This window comes from Eublepharis macularius, chromosome 1 (genome assembly GCF_028583425.1).
Source record: "Eublepharis macularius isolate TG4126 chromosome 1, MPM_Emac_v1.0, whole genome shotgun sequence".
Classification (NCBI taxonomy): domain Eukaryota; kingdom Metazoa; phylum Chordata; class Lepidosauria; order Squamata; family Eublepharidae; genus Eublepharis; species Eublepharis macularius.
Window position 1 is genome coordinate 226,724,045 of NC_072790.1, and position 17,115 is coordinate 226,741,159.

The 17,115-nt window shown below is 45.4% G+C and overlaps 1 protein-coding gene across 2 annotated transcripts; it reads right to left on the minus strand.

Moving 5' to 3' along the window:
• Window positions 1-13: 13 nt before the first annotated feature.
• Window positions 14-16,592, minus strand: LOC129331737 (cofilin-1-like). 2 transcript variants are annotated; one of them, XM_054982218.1, is made up of 6 exons: window positions 16,547-16,592; window positions 16,294-16,343; window positions 7,671-7,721; window positions 7,047-7,351; window positions 4,467-4,543; window positions 14-3,603 (listed from the first exon to the last, which is right to left on the minus strand). In XM_054982218.1, exons 3-6 carry the CDS (start codon window positions 7,671-7,673, stop codon window positions 3,488-3,490), a joined length of 501 nt encoding a protein of 166 aa, XP_054838193.1. In that variant the 5' UTR covers window positions 7,674-7,721; window positions 16,294-16,343; window positions 16,547-16,592; the 3' UTR covers window positions 14-3,487. The 2 variants fall into 2 exon arrangements, with proteins under 2 accessions (XP_054838193.1, XP_054838183.1); XM_054982208.1 differs by having other exon boundaries at window positions 16,542-16,591.
• Window positions 16,593-17,115: the final 523 nt, after the last annotated feature.

The window sequence follows — 17,115 nt, forward strand, 5'->3', positions numbered from 1 at the left end:
TTGAAATGGGTTTATATTTGCACTGTGAAATTGTCTTTATTCCTGGTAACTATTGTTGCTTTACTGACAACAGTGCATAAAATGTTTATATCATACAGAAATAGCAGGATACAACAATAGGATATTCTATTTGCTGCACAAAAACAAGCTTAGTACATTGCGGCTGCAGTCTTAAGCACGTTTGCTTTTAATTGTCTGTGAAAAAAATTAGATATTTATTCCCCTCCCCTTTCATACTGTATTGTTAAATAAATGTATTATATTGTCCTCATTTTATTGTTTTATTGCACTGCTCATCATATATGTCATAAGGTCTTTATTACATTGTCTTATAATTTTGAGAGAGAGAAAGCTGGATGATAAATGAAGTAGAATAAATCAAATTAAAATTACTAGGGAGTAAGACCCACTAAGCTCAATGTGACTTACTTCCGAGCAAACATGCTTAGCTCCGCACTGCACGTGCTTATCTGCAGGTTTGATTGGAAAATATCATAATTATGAATTTGTTTTCTAATCTTCCTCCTAGGAATTCTGTATGTCAACCCTTTGAAAGAGACAGTTCTTGCCAAGAGGCCTGAGCTAATTCTATTTTGTCTATGCCAAAGTCTTCCCATGATCAGAAAACCTTTTTACCAACATGAGATTGTGAAATGGCCTTTGTGTCTAACCCCAAATTCCTTCTTACAGTTTAAGTGATACACTAAAAGTCTTCACTTTCCTGCCAGACTATCATTAGGCATCAATAAGCTTGTCTCCATCAAAGTGACAGCTCCAGCCATTCAAAGGCACTCAGTTTAAATTATATTCTTTTACTTGTCTTGTCACTGGCTGTCCTTATTCCTTTTCCCATTGGCTAAGAGGATATGCTTGCCTTCTAATCAGTTTTTCAGTCCACCTAGAATCTTAAATAGATTTGGGTCTTTTGTTTGCTGGAGAAATAGGATGTTTGTAGACTGGGGCCCACCAAGTGTTTTTTAAAAGTGGGTGGTGTCAGGTGGGGCTTTTGCCTAGTTTCTGATTGGCCATTGGAGATTTGATTGGCGTTGCAGATTTCTAGAAGCATTGCTTTGGCAGAAACTGCTTCCACAGCGCTAGGATATTCACTGTGCGACTGAACGTAAGGTGCAGTAGCCATTTTGTGGCAGCCAGTTTTGTAGCTGTGCCCACCACATGGTGTCAGAATTCCTCATGTGCCCAGAGATTCAAAAAGATTGGAAACCCCTCCTGTTAATGGTCCTAAGTTTCTTCCTCATTTTTATTACCCTTTGCCACTTTTTGGAATTTCTTATACACTTTCAGTACCATGTAAATTCTGACATTCTTCTCATTTTAAAAAACTTTCTTTTAATACTCTGCCTGCCTGCATTAATACAACTGTAACTCTGTTACAAGGTTTGCAGCTCAGATAATGTTTTTTTTCCTCTCCTTTTATAGAAAAAGTATAATAAACTGCTTGTTGTCTGAAAGAACCAGCTGGTGGCAGCTTAGAGTTTGTGTAGGCTTTGGACTGTTCGTTTGATCAGGGAGAATATAGGTGTTTGGAAAGCACCCTGCATACTTCCAATTGCTGAATTCTTCCCTGCTTGCCTAAGGCTTCGCTGTGAGCCTCAAAGCAGAGCATCTGGGGAAGTGAGCTCTGACTCACAAAAGCTTACACTGGTATACATTTTGTTAATCTTTGAGGTGCTACCAGACTCCTATTTCAAAAGATGAGAAGAGAATGGAATTTTTGTGACATCCAAAATCCAAGCCATAAATTGACTCTGCAAAATTCCAGAATGATGCAGGTGAGATTAGTACTGTATACCATGGCCGTCGTCACACGGGCTTTTTTTTAGCGCTAAAATGGCGCTATTTCCCGGCAAACACCCACCTTATTCCAACACTGATGCGATTTCCTCATTGCTGTTTTTTGCTTGATAGTTGCGATATTTTGCGCCTCAGTGTGAATGCCTCACATCGATGTATTTCGCCTCGCAACGTCCTATGCCCTCCCTTCAATCCCAGAATCCATTTCTTCCTGCGACTCCCCTTTTTTTATTTTATTATGTCCTTATAACGCCATAACGACATAACACAATGAAAACTTTCTGCTGAAGTAAAAGTGACTCAATTGCCATGGCAGAGTCGTCAGCGATGGGGATCACGCCAGACAGGGAGTTTTCTGCGGGCAAAGGGCTATTTATATAATTTCAAAGTTGGAAAAACAAAAGGGTCGTAATGTTTATATGCTGTTAATCCGTTATAGCGGAATTAAACGCCAGAATAATAAAAAAAAGCGGGGGAGGAGCTGCTTCTGTGCGGTTAGAGAGAACAGAACAGAGTGCTTCGGTGTGGACAGCTGGTGGCGCGAAGAGCCGTTAGGTGACCCAAAGAAACGTTACTGTGACGATAACAGGTAGGACGCTATATGCTGTAAATTTAACGGAAGAGATGCCCGTGTGACGACGGCCCATGTTCCATAACACTATAGATTGTCAACAGGTTTTCATTCAATTTCACGTGGGAAAGAGTTTCCCCCATTCAATTAGCTGAAGTTGGGGTATCCCATGTGAATTGTGAGGAGATTTATATTAATTTGGGGGAAGGAGATTAGGATTTAAAAAAAATAGGGATACAACCCCCAAATCTGAGGAAAGTGTTTTAACTGTCTTTCTACTACTGTATCTGAAGACAAACATGCCTTTTTATTTTCCAAAATTGTGTGCTGCTTTCAAAAGAGTCCAATTATTAAAAATAAAAACTCACTAAAACCTAACAAAAACTTTTAGACAAAGGAGGGATGCAAAAATAGGGGCTATTTTTAAAATATATGCTCTGCCAGAGACTGGGTCCCACTTATCTCCAGAATGTTACAGCTTATGTACTGTGTGAGACCTGAACCGGAAACCATACCAGCAGCGAAAAGAGGTGGGAGAGGTAATAGGTAGGGGTTTTCAATCATTCTCAGGGGTTTATGCTATGACAGATTGAACCTGGCGGGGGGAGAGGTGAGACTGAGAACGTAGGTGCCCTTCAGTATGTGTTCCCCAACACACCCAAACAGCGAACGGGGATGTGGGGTGGGGAATTACATGAGAGAATTACAGTGAAATCCTCAGAAGAGTTACTCCAGTCTAAGCCCACTGATTTCAGTGGGCTTAGATTGGAGTAACTCTGCTTAAGATTTCACTGTTAAGACTGCAAGACCTTTGGATAAAGGCTTTCACCAGGAAAATTTCCATCACTGGATTGGAAGGGCCAAAGAACAAGGCAAGTTCTGGGGAATGGTTCAGTCAAGAGGCTGAACTGAAAAGTGAAATGCTATCTGCTTTGGCAACTGTCTGCAGCAGTGGCAAGGTAAGAGAGGGCTGCTTATATGTGAGAGTAGTACAGGGCAGGGAAGCAGAGACTGAAGATAAGAAAGCAAAGAGAAATAACCACAGGGCCACCACATCACCCTGCCCCTTAACACAAAAGCACCAGAAATGTCGTTGCTGAGGCCTCACAAGTTTTTGCCCTCCAGCTTGATGATGGTGCTTAGGCTCTCCAGCTTCTTTGCCAGCTTGTGGCGATCTTCCAGCTCCTCGCGTGAGGTTGCTTCCATTTCAGCTTTAATCTCTGCAGGGATTTTACAAATATAGAAGCGTTATCAATCAACAGAAGGCAACCCTGCTCTGCACGGAAAGACCATCTAACTTGAGAGGGGCTCAACACCTCTGGGATTCCAAAGGATAAGGAAGAAAACCACTGGCCTTCCTGTATTGCAGGAAGGAACTGTGTATCTCAGTGACCAAAATTCAGGAGTGGCAGACAAGCTTCTCTGAAAGGCAGGCAGTTGGCCTGTCATGTCACAGGATTCTTTCTATGCATGGCGCCAGGAATATTGCTGTGCTCTACATGTGGAGAAAACTAAATAGACTTGACCAGCACCTGAGGGAACACTTCCCAGAACTCTTTGCAATTCCTTGGCCGATTTTTAGGCTGGAGCCATGACTCAGTGGTGGAACATATTTGTGTGCAGAAGGCCCCAAATTCAGTCTCTAGCATCTCCAGTTAAAAGGATCCAGTAGTAGGTAATGTGAAAGACCTCTGCCTGGCTTCCTGGAGAGCTACTGCCTGCCAAAAAGGACAATGCTGATCTTGTTGGACTATTGGTCTGACCCAGTATAGGGCAGCCTTCGGGTGCAGGGTTTCCCCAGCAGCTCAGCTGACCTGAGACCAAATGCCTTCTTCACCTGGCTTTCCGTAATTTTACAAGCTTCCTATGTCTCATTATCACTCTCCCAGTCTTTAATTTTTTAAAAAAAATCACCTGTTCACCTCTTCCTCATAAGGTAGATCTTCTAAAGAATTTTGTCTATGATATTCTTCTTGGGGGTTCAAGATAAGAAACTCTGACCTGAGCAGTCACATTTCCTCCAATGCAAAGGGGGAAAGGCAAAGAAAAGATGCCCCCTACACCACCAATACAGACTTCTCACCTACAAGTTCCCTCCGAACCACATGCTTGATAGTAGAGTATAATAACTGGCTCTTGATAGGGGCGTTCTTGGGAGTCCTATTGGGAGAGAGAGAGAAAGCAGCAAGCTTACAGCACAATGGCTATGCAGCTGACATAGGAATCAAGGAGTCACTTCTGCAGTTAAATCTTTACATATTTTTATCCTGCCCTTTCTCCAAGGAGCTCAGAGTGAAGCATATAGTTTTCCCCTCCTCCAGTCTATGCCATAGAATAATACTGACCTGCTTTTCAGTGCTGTTAACTTGTTAGATCAACTTTCACAGAATAGTTGACGCAAAGCTCTTTAAACACTCCTAAGGAGTAGGCAAGTGCTAAGCGATTATAACAGCAGAATTCAATGCATACCGATACCACTCAAGGACAGGTGCTAGGGTTGCCAACTTCCAGGTGGGGCCTGGAGCTCTCTCAGGGTTAAAATCGATGTCCAGAGACTACAGAAATCAATTCTCCTGAAGAAAATTCCAGCTTTAGCAGGTGGACTGTAGGGCACCACAGCCCTGCTGAGCTCTCCCCCCCACCTTCTCCAAATTCCACCATCTCCAGGTTCTGCCCCCAGATCTCCAGGAATTTCCCAACTCACAGCTGGAAACCCTATCTCAGGGGAGAGGGCACATTCAGAAGATTCCCGTTTCATTCCCTGTCATCTCCAGTTGAAACATTGTCTGACAACTAGGAGCTGACAAAGGCTAGTAGAGTTGTTCAGGTGGGGCTTCCTGGAATTACAACTAGTCTCACACTACAGAGATTAGTTCCTCGGTATAAAACGAAGAAGCTTCAGAGGGCAGATTCTATGGCATCATACCTTCCCTTCCCAAATTCCATCCTTCCCAGGAATGGCCCCCAATACTCCAGGAATTTCCCATATCAGAGCTAACCACCCTCATTGAGAGCCAGTTTGGTGTAGTGGTTAAGAGCGCGGGATTCTAATCTGGAGAGCTGGGTTTGATTCCCCACTCCTCCACTTGAAGCCAGCTGGGTGACCTTGGGCTCCTCACTGCTCTCTGGAGCTCTCTCAGCCCCACCCACCTCACAGGGTGTTTTGTTGTGGGGATAATAATGACATACTTTGTAAACCGCTCTGAGTGGCCATTAAGTTGTCCTGAAGGGCGGTATATAAATCGAATGTTGTGTTGTTGTTGTTGTTGTTGTTGTTGTTGTTATTGCCAATCTGGACTAGATAATGGCAATAGTTTGTACCTGAATGTGGCAGCTTTACATACATTTTTTAAAAAATCTAGCTTTGATGCTACAGTTTCTTGGTTCTCTCCTCGTTTCAGAAGTGAAGTGGGGAAGGAAATGCAAGTTAAACATTAGAATGACAGCCCCCAATACCAGCAATAAATGAGAAGGTGGCTCTGAGATGTCAAGGGAGACAGTGGACAGCTCCCTTAGCATTTTGGAGACTTGAGTGACAGGTAGGGTTGCCAGCTCCAGGTTGGGAAATTCTTGGGAGATTTTGGGGGAGGAGCCTGGAGCGGGTGGGGTTTGGGGATAGCAGGGTACAATGTCATAGAGTCAGCCTTCTGAAGCTGCTACTTTCTCCAGGAAAACTGATCTCTACGGCCTGGAGAGCGATTGCAATTCTGGCAATTTCTGGAAGATCATCAGCCACCACATGGAGGCTGGCAACCCTAGTGACAGGCCTTCAACAAAACCTTCATAGCTGGGCCACTGAACCCACCTGCAATACCGAGGCAGTGCTTTGGGTTTCCTCTGCCTCCCGTCCATCTGAGGAAGCCAGTAGCATTCTATTACAGAAGAGAGTGAGCGGCTGCTCCAGTTTCCCCGCAAGGAAGCTCTCACTTAATCACTTGGAGGTGATCAGTGCTTGCCCCGAGTGACCAAGCGGGCAGCTACTTGTAAGCCTGCTTGAAACACTTGGTTTTTGTCTTTCTGCCTGCAGCCTTTCTTAAAGCTGCTGTTCTTTTTTTTTGTTCCTCTGAGAGACTCCTCAAAATTTTCTTGGTGAACACTGACTGAATTGGCCCAGTTTCCTTTTACTTGCCCTTATATTCCTATCAGACACACCTGTCCCAGTTTCTTATCAATCCCTGACCTCTCTTATGCTGTAGTCCACCCTCCAAAGCAGCCATTTTCTCTTGGGGAACTGATCTGTATAGTCTGGAGATCAGTTGTCATTCCAGGAGATCTCTAGGCCTCACCAGGAGGTTGGTACCCTAGCAGCAGAATGAGGTGGGTCAGTCCTGAGGTAAAAGCCTAGATTAAGCTTTATTGTGCTACCTGCATACACATTAAACCTTTCTCCTGTTTTTAACTCACTCTACATAATTTGTTCTTTTGCTAATCATAGAAAAGAACACGGAGGAGGCCTGCCAACACACTGAAGCCCTTTACAAATCTTACACAGCTCTTTCTGTAGCCATAGCTACACTTGTTCAAACATAGCCACGAGGGCTAAAATGGGCTGCTTCTTCTTGAATGAAAGCTAAGTCTCCCCACTCAGTCCCACACGCTTCTTGTACCGAATCACACCCTTGTATATTCAATGGCTGGGCTTGGAGGCATTGTGGACCCTTACCAGGTGATGAAGACATTGCCCTCCTTGTCCCCCACATCAGCGGTGGTGACGGAAGCACAGTAGACTGCAAAGCGACACTCGCCGTCTGGAAGTAGATCGATGAAGCGTTGGTAGGGGTCATCGCCGGCTGTCCCTACTAAGATGACCTTGCCCTCATCCACAATCACCTGGCTGTTGTCCTTGTTTACACGAAATAGCACTGCTTTCTTGCGCTGCTGGGCCTCTTCTGGAGTGGCTCCTTCACGCACCTTCATGTCCTCATAGGCTCTGATGACTTCATCCGAGACGGTCATAGCAGCACCCGCCTGCCATCAGAAATGGTGAATGGGAGGAAAGGATCCAAGTAGCATGGTGCTACCTTGGGTACCCAATCCCACAAATTAGACACCCACTGGAGAAACACCAAGGGCAGAGAAAAGGGTTGTCTTCCTGGAGACCATCCTCCAAGGTGGCCCAAAGTTATATGGATCTTGAGGCAGAGGATGCAACTGGTACCTTGTCCTGCCACTCACTAATTAACAGAGGCTGGCTTGTTCTTGAAATACTTAGAATGCTGCCCCACCCCATGGGATAGGAGATGAGTTTGGGGGAGGAGGAAGTGAGGACAAAGGCTCTGGGACTCACCATGATGCTGTGGGGGCTATGTTCCTCAGCCTCTGCTTCGGCTGTGTGTGCCTGTAAGTAACGTCCAGAGAAATTACTTGGGGAAGGGTGATTTCTATGAGCAACTCAAAACAAGCCCTAGCAAAGACTAGAGGAGACACTCATTACTTAGCATGCACACAGTCCTTTGATGCATAACTCCATAATCATTACAACAGCCCTGCAAAGTAGGTCAGCATTATTATGGATGGGGTTGGGAAGCTTGATAATAGCTGACTTCAGGCCAGCTTAGGGCATCTCAGGCTCAGGATCAAAGCTGGGGCAGGGGTAGAACCTCACATCAGGGGATGGAGTCTGGTGATGGTAGTGGACAACATTCTGCGGGTTGTTGGAAAAAAACTGGTTTGGGGCAGAATGCAGAACCTCTCATGCCAAAATAGCCTGCCTCCTTATTTCTGGTCTCTTCACCTGCATATTGATGATGAGAGAAAGCCGGATTTCCGTCTGGCATTGCGATTGATAAAGGCGTGGGAACAAAATCTCCAATCTAGGAAACATTTCAGCTCTGTTTTTGTTTTTTTCATTAAGCTGCTCATGCAACTGTGGCTACCCATATCCAAAATGCAAGTTCAGGTGCAACTATTGTGCTTTGGGCAGGCTGTAAGGGACGACTGCCTTTCCCCCCTTTTCAATAGAAGATGCTTCCCAACCAGCCATATTGGTCTTGAAAGTCCTACACAAATACCAAAGAGGGTTGTTGCTATGTATCCTGGAGGAGAGGAAGGACATGAGTCTAAAGGGACATGCAAAAATAGTTGTCTGACCATTAAGATACATGAACCTTCCCTGAAAATCAGTGTTGTGGCACTTAGCTATTGAAAACCCGCTTATCTCCCTCATGGGGACCCTAAGCGGTTTATAACATTGTTCTCCCCGTCTCCATTTTATCCTCATAACCACCACCTTATGAGGTAGGCTAGGCTAAGAGTGACTGGCCCAAAGTCATGTGAACCAGTGTGTGTATGTGGGGGGGGGGATTGTAGACTCAACTAGGCCATCTAAGCTTAGACCACAATTAGCAGCAATCTGCCAGAAAAAAAAATATTTTGGACAAGATTCACTTGTTAAATCTGGTCCTTGCTTGGGGAAAGACAGAGGAGCACTGCCAGGGGAAAAGTTGCACCTTATTCCAAGGTCCGGACTAGAGTTGGCAATCCTATCTAATACTCCTTCTCCTTCCCCGAACCAACTTTATTTTTAACATAAATATCTTGAGGATTAGATAATTTTAAAATCAATTATGTATTATTACATGAATATTTCAGATACCTGGTTCCTTTTTGTGTTTCAAAAAGAAGTTATGTTGCTTAACTTCCCCCTTCCACTACCAACACATATACATTCCAGGCTGGTGCTTATAAGAGAGTGGGGATGTCTTCGGAATATCCTGATTGGGTTTTATACATGACAAGTTCATTTCTGGTCCAATCAGGTGGAAAAGGAGAAAACTAGAGCACAAGGGTTGTATAAGAACAATTAATAGCAGCTCTGTTCAGTTACTGTGGGCACAATGAGGGAGGCAGCCCAGGGCACAATTGTATTGCAGTGAAGGTCTGATTGATAAGCTGCTTCTCTAATAGTGAAATCCTAAGCAGAGTTACTCCAGTCTAAGTAACCCTGCTTAGGATTCCACTGTAGGTGATCATGGGAAATGTAGTCCTTGGTCAAATCCACATTCACCCATTACCCGCATGTTTCTCGGATATCTTCTGTTTGCCTCCAATCTGCGATTTTTTCCTCTTCGTTCACATTCCTGCTTCCAATCCGTCTTTCTAGCGCGTCCCTCCGGTCACACGGCCGCTCGAAAACCGCTTTTTTGGGCGGGACCTTTTTTCCCGCCCATTTTTTTTTATTTTTTTGAGCGCACTTTTCCGTTATTTCGATCTTGCCTTATAAAGAAACATCATTGAAGATAATGATGCCTCTCTTTCCCCCACTGACAGTTCAGTGCCTGAATTTTACTGAAGTTTCACTTCCTTGGAGTGTCATTATTTCGATATTTCGTAATTTCGATATTACAGTAATATAAAATAAAAAAAATAAAAAACAGTTAAAAAGGAAGTTTCGCGAGTCCGTTCTGAGGATGGATTCACCCCAAAATGATTTTTCAAACTACCAGATTTGATTCAGAAACAGCATAATCAATAAATCCAATGCTATAAAGTCAAAAACAGTCTTTTGCAGACTACGGAGCACTTGCAAGTTGAATCAGCCAATAGGAACTCTCAGAACGGCCGGAGAGACAGGAAGGGGGGTGGTTTTTAAAAAAACCGCGTAAATTGCGCATTGGCCCGTTCACGGCCACCGTGAAACTCCCGTTGAAAACCTGTGACCACATATTCGGGAGAAATGCAAATGAAATGCGTCTGTTTAATGAGGTAATGTGACCGGCACTCGGGATTGCGTGGGGAATGCGGGGAACATGCGACTTAGAATGAGTAATGTGGATTTGCCCCATGTTATGACTCTAAAAGCTAGACTTTCCTCTTGAACATCTCTCCTAGGGTGGAGTGGAAATTGTGTAGAACAAATACAGGGAAACACAGTAGACGCCTTTTATTTTGTTTTTAAAAACCATGCTAGCTTGAGCTGGGTGCCTCTAAGCCAGTGTGCCTTTCAGATGGGAAGCACTCTAAAATTCTAATGACAAAATGTTGCTGCAAATTGCTATAAAATCCCCTCTTATAAAAAGTAGGGAAATAAGAAACATCTTTGTAAGAACAGGCAGTATAGTTGAAATGCCTGTCTCATTTGGATATGTGGCTTTTGATGAGGGATATAATCCTTTTCAATTCAAATAAGTCAGCTTCTACATTAGGGACAGTGTTCTGTAGTAGTTAGAACATCAGACTATGACCCGGGAGGCCAAGGTTTGAATCCCCACTCTGCCATGGAAGCTAATTGGGTGACCTTGGGCCTGTCATGCTCTCTTAACCCATCTTACCTCACAGGGTTGTTGTGAGGATAAGAGGAAAATGTAAACTGCTTTGGGTCACCATAGGAGAGAAATGTGGAGTATAAATGGGGTTGCCAACTCCAGGCTGAGAAATTCTTGGGAGGTTTGGGAGTGGAGTCTGGGGAGGAAAGAGGAGGCACCACATCAAGTTATAATGCCATAGAGTCCACCCTCCCAAAGCAGCCATTTTCTCCAGGGGAACTCAGCAGTGTCATCTGGCGATCGGTTTAATTTTGGGAGATCTCCGGCCCCCAGTTGGAGGTTGCCAACTCTGAACTGTGCATGCTGTTTGGGTAACTGGCCAGACCAGTGAAGTTTTGGGACTTGCCTTGCTAAAGATTAGGTGTGGATCTTGATTACTTACAGGATAGTAGACCCAGTTTCATTTGAGGCAGACCCCTGCAGGCGTTAACTGCAGCACCTGTTTTCACTGCAGTGTTCTTTTTTAAAAATAAAATGCGCTGAACTGGTTTTCAGCTTTTGAGAGTCAAAGCTCCGTTCTTCAGACTCCTTTTGCAAAAGCTTGTCTCTTGTAAACCTTGTTGGTCTCTAAGGTGCCGCTGGACTCAAATCCTGCTGTTCTGCTGCAGACCAACATGGCTACCGACCTGAAACTGTTGAATGCCTGCCTGTCATGCTCCTTGGAAAGTCACAGTAAGGCATTTATCTTAGCAAGAGAATCATTCGATGGTAGAGCCTGATCTCATCAGATCTCAGAGACTAAGCAGGGTCGGCCTTTGTTAGTAATTGGATGGGAGACCTCCAACAAAGACAAGGGTTGCAGAGGCAGGCAATAGCAAGCCACCTCTGTTAGTCTCTTGCCATGAAAATCCTACCAGGGTGCCGTAAGTCAATTCTGACTTGAGGGCTCAATTTCGTTTTCAGTGTTGTATCTAGGGGATCGTCTTTTAAAGTCTCCACTAACTATGGGCTCAGGTACAAAGATTGTCCCAGGAACAGGAAATGTAGTTGAGATTCTTTTTACAGTAGTCATACTGTGTTAGCCGTGTCTGCTGCCTGAGTAACCCTGTATGTTTTTTTTAGTGGCCTTTGCTTAGCACAGCTGACTACATCAGAATTTCCCACGTCCTGAAGCTTTCTTTTCCTATTTTTTTTTTTGTAACATCCAGCCTGAAGAAAAGTGAAGAACTCTAACTCGAAAGCTTGCACACTGTTTTTGACACTGTTAGGGTGTCATTTGGTTAGTCCTGGCTTTGAGGCTAAACATTCTCTATCAAGTTATGTGTATAATTTATGATTATGCCATAAATTTATACCGCTTTTTTAAAAGGATCAGGCAGCGTTGTGAAAGGGTTCTTAGCTAGAGGTGGAGCCTCTAAGCTCAGAAAAATAAAACTCTAGCCCAATAGTACTTTAGCGACTAACAAAATTTATTCCAGCATCAGCTTTTCTGAGCCGGGCCTTACTTCATCAGATGCATGAAGTGTATATTCATAAGGCCCATGAATTTATATTAAATGTTGTAAACAGAAAGGCAGGTAGAGGGAGGGAGGAAGATGTAACAAAAAGAAACCAGTTTAAAACAAGATCCAATCACACTAGAATAACATTTTAAGTACCACTGTGTTATCTCTATCAAAGGGGGGGGGTGCCTTAATACAAGCCACCCCTGCTTCCTAACCTGAGCTGGGCTTCCTATTAAGGTTGCCATTTTGAGGTTGGGAAGTTCCTGGAGACTTGGGGTAAAGGCTGGGGAAGCCAGGGTTTGGGGAGGGGAGGGACTAGGGTTGCCAAAGGTCACTGGGGAAAGGGGGGGTCTCCTGGTACTAAACAGAGGATAGTTCTTTGTGCTTGTGTGTTCCCAACCCCTGGCACAATGACATCACTTCCGGAAGTGACGTTGCTGCTCTCAGCCTTTGCAGGGGGCTCTGCTTGCCAAGGGCCTGGCTGTGTGTACACTCCTTTGTGCATGCCTCTGTCCACCCAGCCACCACCGCAGGAAGCAGGGCGGGTCACCACAGCCTTGCCAGATGCCAGCTCATTTGCAGTGCAGTGTGGCAGGGCACAGGCAAGCTGACTGGCCACTCCCTGTGTGCAGGAAGCCGGGCAGGTGGCCTGGGCAGACGAGCAAGTAGCAGAGCGAAGAGTTCTCCTGCTGCTCCTGTGGGCGTGGCCCCAGGTGTCCCATGCACAAAAATGATGGAGAGTGATGCGTCTGGTATTTTTACTCCGTTCCCCGTAAAATTCAAGAAAATGCAGGACTGTCTAGGTGAAAACTGGACACCTGGCAACCTAGGAGGGACCTCAGGGGGGTGTAATGCCATAGAGTCCCCCTTCCAAAGCAGCCATTTTCTACAGGGAAATTGATCTCTGTTGGCTGGAGACCAGTTATAATTCCAGGTCCCACCTGAAGATTGGCGACTGTAGTTCTTATCCCAAGCAAGTCAGGGAAGATACTGGGCACCTTGTCCTGCTTCACAAGGAAACAAGAGTTCATGTACACACTCAAGCAAAAAATTGAAGGTACAGAAGCAAGAGACATGCACAAGGCTTGGATTTTACTCAGGCCTGCGTGCACCACACGCACACACACGCACACGCACACGCAGACATACCTAGGGCGTACCTTGATGCTGCCGGAGCAAAGAGAGGGAAAACACTGTAGCCGCTCGAGCTGGGTATCTCGGTAAAGGTGGGAGACCCTGAAACGAGGATTGCCAAGACTCTTATATGCCCTTTCTTGCCCTGCTCCCTTAGGATTGGCCTCTGTTCAGGGTCTGGACTGTTATTCTTTGCAACAGCTATGTCCTTGAGCTGTTGATAAGGGTCTCAGGTACACACATTCCTGTTGTCTCGTTTATTTAAGTCAAGTGTCTCCTGCTGACTTTGCAGGATGAACTTACACAACAGGGGCAATGGATGTGGTTTGGTTCTGTAGGCAGGCCTCAGCCCTGCGTTCCAGAGTCACCCCTAACACTTGGGCTCCTCTTTAATGCTCCTACAGACCAACACTGCTACCCATCTGGAATTCTCTCCTGGGGGCAAACCATCTCTGTTCATCTCATGTGTGGAATGCCTGTGAAAGGGCTTGCCAGAAGACAGCCGCACTCAACCACACCTCCTTCTTCAGAGGCAGTTCACCTCTGAGCACCACCAAAGGATGCTGTTGTATTCATGTCCAGCTTGAGAGCTTTTCACAGGGCACCGCTACTATGTGATAGTTTCAGGGGGGTAGCCGTGTTGGCCAGTAGCAGAAAAGCAAGATTTGGGTCCAGTAGCACCTTAAAGACCAACTACATTTCCAGGGTATGAGTTTTTGAGAAACTTCTTTTGTCACATTCCACTCCATGTATCTGATGACAGGTGCTCAGACTCTCGAAAGTTTATACTCTGGAAATGTAGTTGGTCTTTAAGGTGCTACTGGACCCGAACTTTGCACTGCTATGAGAATTACAGCTTTGGCCTGGTCTGGCATAATATTGCTTAACGGGGGAGGGGGAGGGCTTGGTGCACGTGCTCATCGTTTCGCAATGTTCATTCTGTTCTCCTCGCCTGAAGTCGGCGAGGGGCGCAAATCTTTTTTCGATCAATGGCAGTGGGGGAGGGGGACGTTACAAAGAAATCCCTTTGATACTGGCACGCTGCAGCATTTTGCAAAATGCACCAAGCAGGAGGCGGTAGGAAGGCTGCGCGTTCGCTCAAACGCTCCGGGAGAGCATGGTGCACCCTTTCCCAGCTTCTAGGAACGCGTGTGCAGGGCGAGGTGCGGCGGCGGTGTGTGTTGGGGGCAAAATTCAGCTCCGATTGATGCATGACTGCATGCGATTCGGCTGAGCAAGATGCACCCGCAGGACAAAGACAGATTGTGCAGTCTGGCGCACACAACCCGAGTCTCCCCTCCTCCCCGGTGACACACACACGCACGTTGCTGCCTCCGCTCCCCGCCCCCGGCCGCGCTTCCCTCTCCGCTCGCTTCCAAATAAGGCATCGTGCGAGCCCAGCGCTACAGCGCCTCCCCGCCCGCAGCCTCGCTTCGCCTTATATGGGCATTCCAGAGCGGCGCCAGCACGGCGCAGCGCCTGGCACACGCGCGCCCCCCTGCTGCCGTGGCTGGGCGGTGCAACGGAGACTTGTGCTGTAAGAATCACCCGAGGGGAGGGGGACGGAGCCCCGCGCTGCCCGGACTCACCTTCCCGAACTGCACAGTCATTCGGAAGAAGCATCGGATTGCTCAGGGAAGCAAGCTCAACTCTCCCGTGGCCAGCTCCGAACAGCTCTGCTTATCAAGCGTTTCAGAAATGCATTATATTTGCAATATATATTTCCCCCCTGTACGATGATGCGTATGACCTGACCTGCTTTGTGGTGTGTCTCCCCCCGCCCCGCTGTCATATTAGCCCTTTGTTGGTCTGTGCCCTAAATGCAAGATAGCCAGCTGTACCGGTGCCCCTTGGTTCAGGGCTCAAAAGTCCGTTGGAAGTTAACAGCAGGCCAGGAGAAGCAGGATGTACTGCTGAGGTTATGCGAGGCTGGACCTCAGTTCGCATCTGCAGAGTTGTGCAGAGTGGCCATGAAATGTGGCTTGTTGCTCAGTCACACTGAACATGAAAACTCATCCAATTGTTACTGATGTGAGATTCTTGCATTTTAAGTTGGGGAGGAGGAAAAGTCGTGTAGAATAAAAAGCAGGTCTCTCTAGCAAATTTAGGTGCCACTGAACCACTGAAATGTTCTGTTCTAATGGCCTGTAGTTAAAGGCTGGCAACCGCTACTTTAATGAGAGCTATTTCTGAGTAATGAAAAATATTCCTAGCGACTACCCCTGCCCTGCATGTTACCAAGTTTTGTTCAGTCCTAAAAACAGAGCACGGACTAGGAAGAGCCCCAGAAAGGAAGCTATCAGCTAAAAATCACCCAAAAAAATTCCTATGAAATAGAATTTTTTAAAAAGGAAAAGTTACAATCAGATCTTTTTGCGATCTTTTGTTGTGGAAGGCAACAACTATTCTGTTCTGCTGGGAGCTATGCAGGACTTCTAAAGACCAGGCTACAGTAAATAAAGGGTGATGTCCAGTTGCAGTTCACCAGACTTGCAGGAATTGTATACAACCCCCCCCCACACACACACATTTTTCTCCGAAGAGATCTGGGTGGCATGCCTAGCTTGCCCCCATTTCATTATCACAACCACCCTGTGAGACAGATTAGGCTGAGAGAGTTTGACTGGCCCAAGGTCACACAGCAAGGTGACCCACCTTGGCAGAATGAGGATTCGAACTAGGGTCTCCCAAATTCTATTCTAGTCCAATGCTCTGACCACTCTGGTTCTTTTTGTTATTTGTTATTGTGTACTGTTTTGCCCCATTAAAGAAGCCCTCTTCCCATGCACAATTAAATACTTGATTTGCTCAGATACTGCACATATATAAAATCCCATCCCCCAACATCTCCTGTACTGGAACATTGCATATCCAGCCAATTTTGCAGCACTCTCTTGAATGTATTGTTTAGAGCGCTCTCCTCATTTGTAAAGCATTCTTCGGATTGCCAAGATTTTTTTTTTCCTGGCAAGGCTCCCGTGACTTTAACTGGCATGCGACAAGCTGCAATTCAGTGGGGCCTGCATTTCTCAACACAGCAACAATGAAAGGATGGAAATAACCTCACCTGAAGGGATGGAAACAACTTCACCTGCTGAATTTCTCCTTTTCATGTGGCTGTTAAGAACACAAAAGCCTTGTAAGAATGAAAGCGGACATCCCTTAAGAACCCTTCCACCCTCTGGGTTTTTTTAAAAAAAATACTTGACTCAAAAAGGTTAACTGTGATTTATTCATCTCTAATACTGCTTTAATTACCAGTTAATCAACAGGGAACATTACAAATTCTGCAAAAAAAAAAGACAAAAAGGGTACCTCACCAAGAATCTCCTTTGTTCTACCGAATATACCAAATTTCAACTTAGCTGGATTCTGTGAAAGACAATCTTCAGCATCATCTTAAATACTCTGTTGAAAGCCTGAGAGACCACATTCCTGTCTTAAATGCCTTCTCCTCTGACAAAATCTTTGGCATTGATTGGAGGGTGGGGATGGAATAATTGGCTGGTATTTCTGACCTAAAAATTAGGATTATAACCATATTCCCCCAAAGATCAATGAACAGATGACACAGATACTTCATTACGTGGCAAAACTGAAGCAGAGAATTCTGGGCATTATGTCAAGCATGCTGGTGCCATTTTCCATACACCATAACATGCTATCAAGTTTTACCTGGGGTTCCAATTTTACTTAATATGCTGGGTCATTCGGAGGCCTTAATGGTGTGCCATCTTCGTCATCTGAAATAACTGAAAAGGTAGCCTTATTTTTAAGTCTGGTAATCAAGGATCGATTGAAAAACATCTGTTTATACTCAAATTACCTTTGTTATTTTTATATTTGTGTACTGTATTGATAACCTGAGATACGCCAATAAAGGCGTTGT

Bases quoted from the DNA above. Each gene is read 5' to 3' on its own strand.
- LOC129331737 (XM_054982218.1), bottom strand. The intron at 4,544-7,046 runs GTAAGGGTCCAC...CTCTCCCAATAG, and splicing joins GGCAATGTCTTCATCACCTG to GACTCCCAAGAACGCCCCTA. The intron at 3,604-4,466 runs GTGAGAAGTCTG...AAATCCCTGCAG, and splicing joins GGTTCGGAGGGAACTTGTAG to AGATTAAAGCTGAAATGGAA.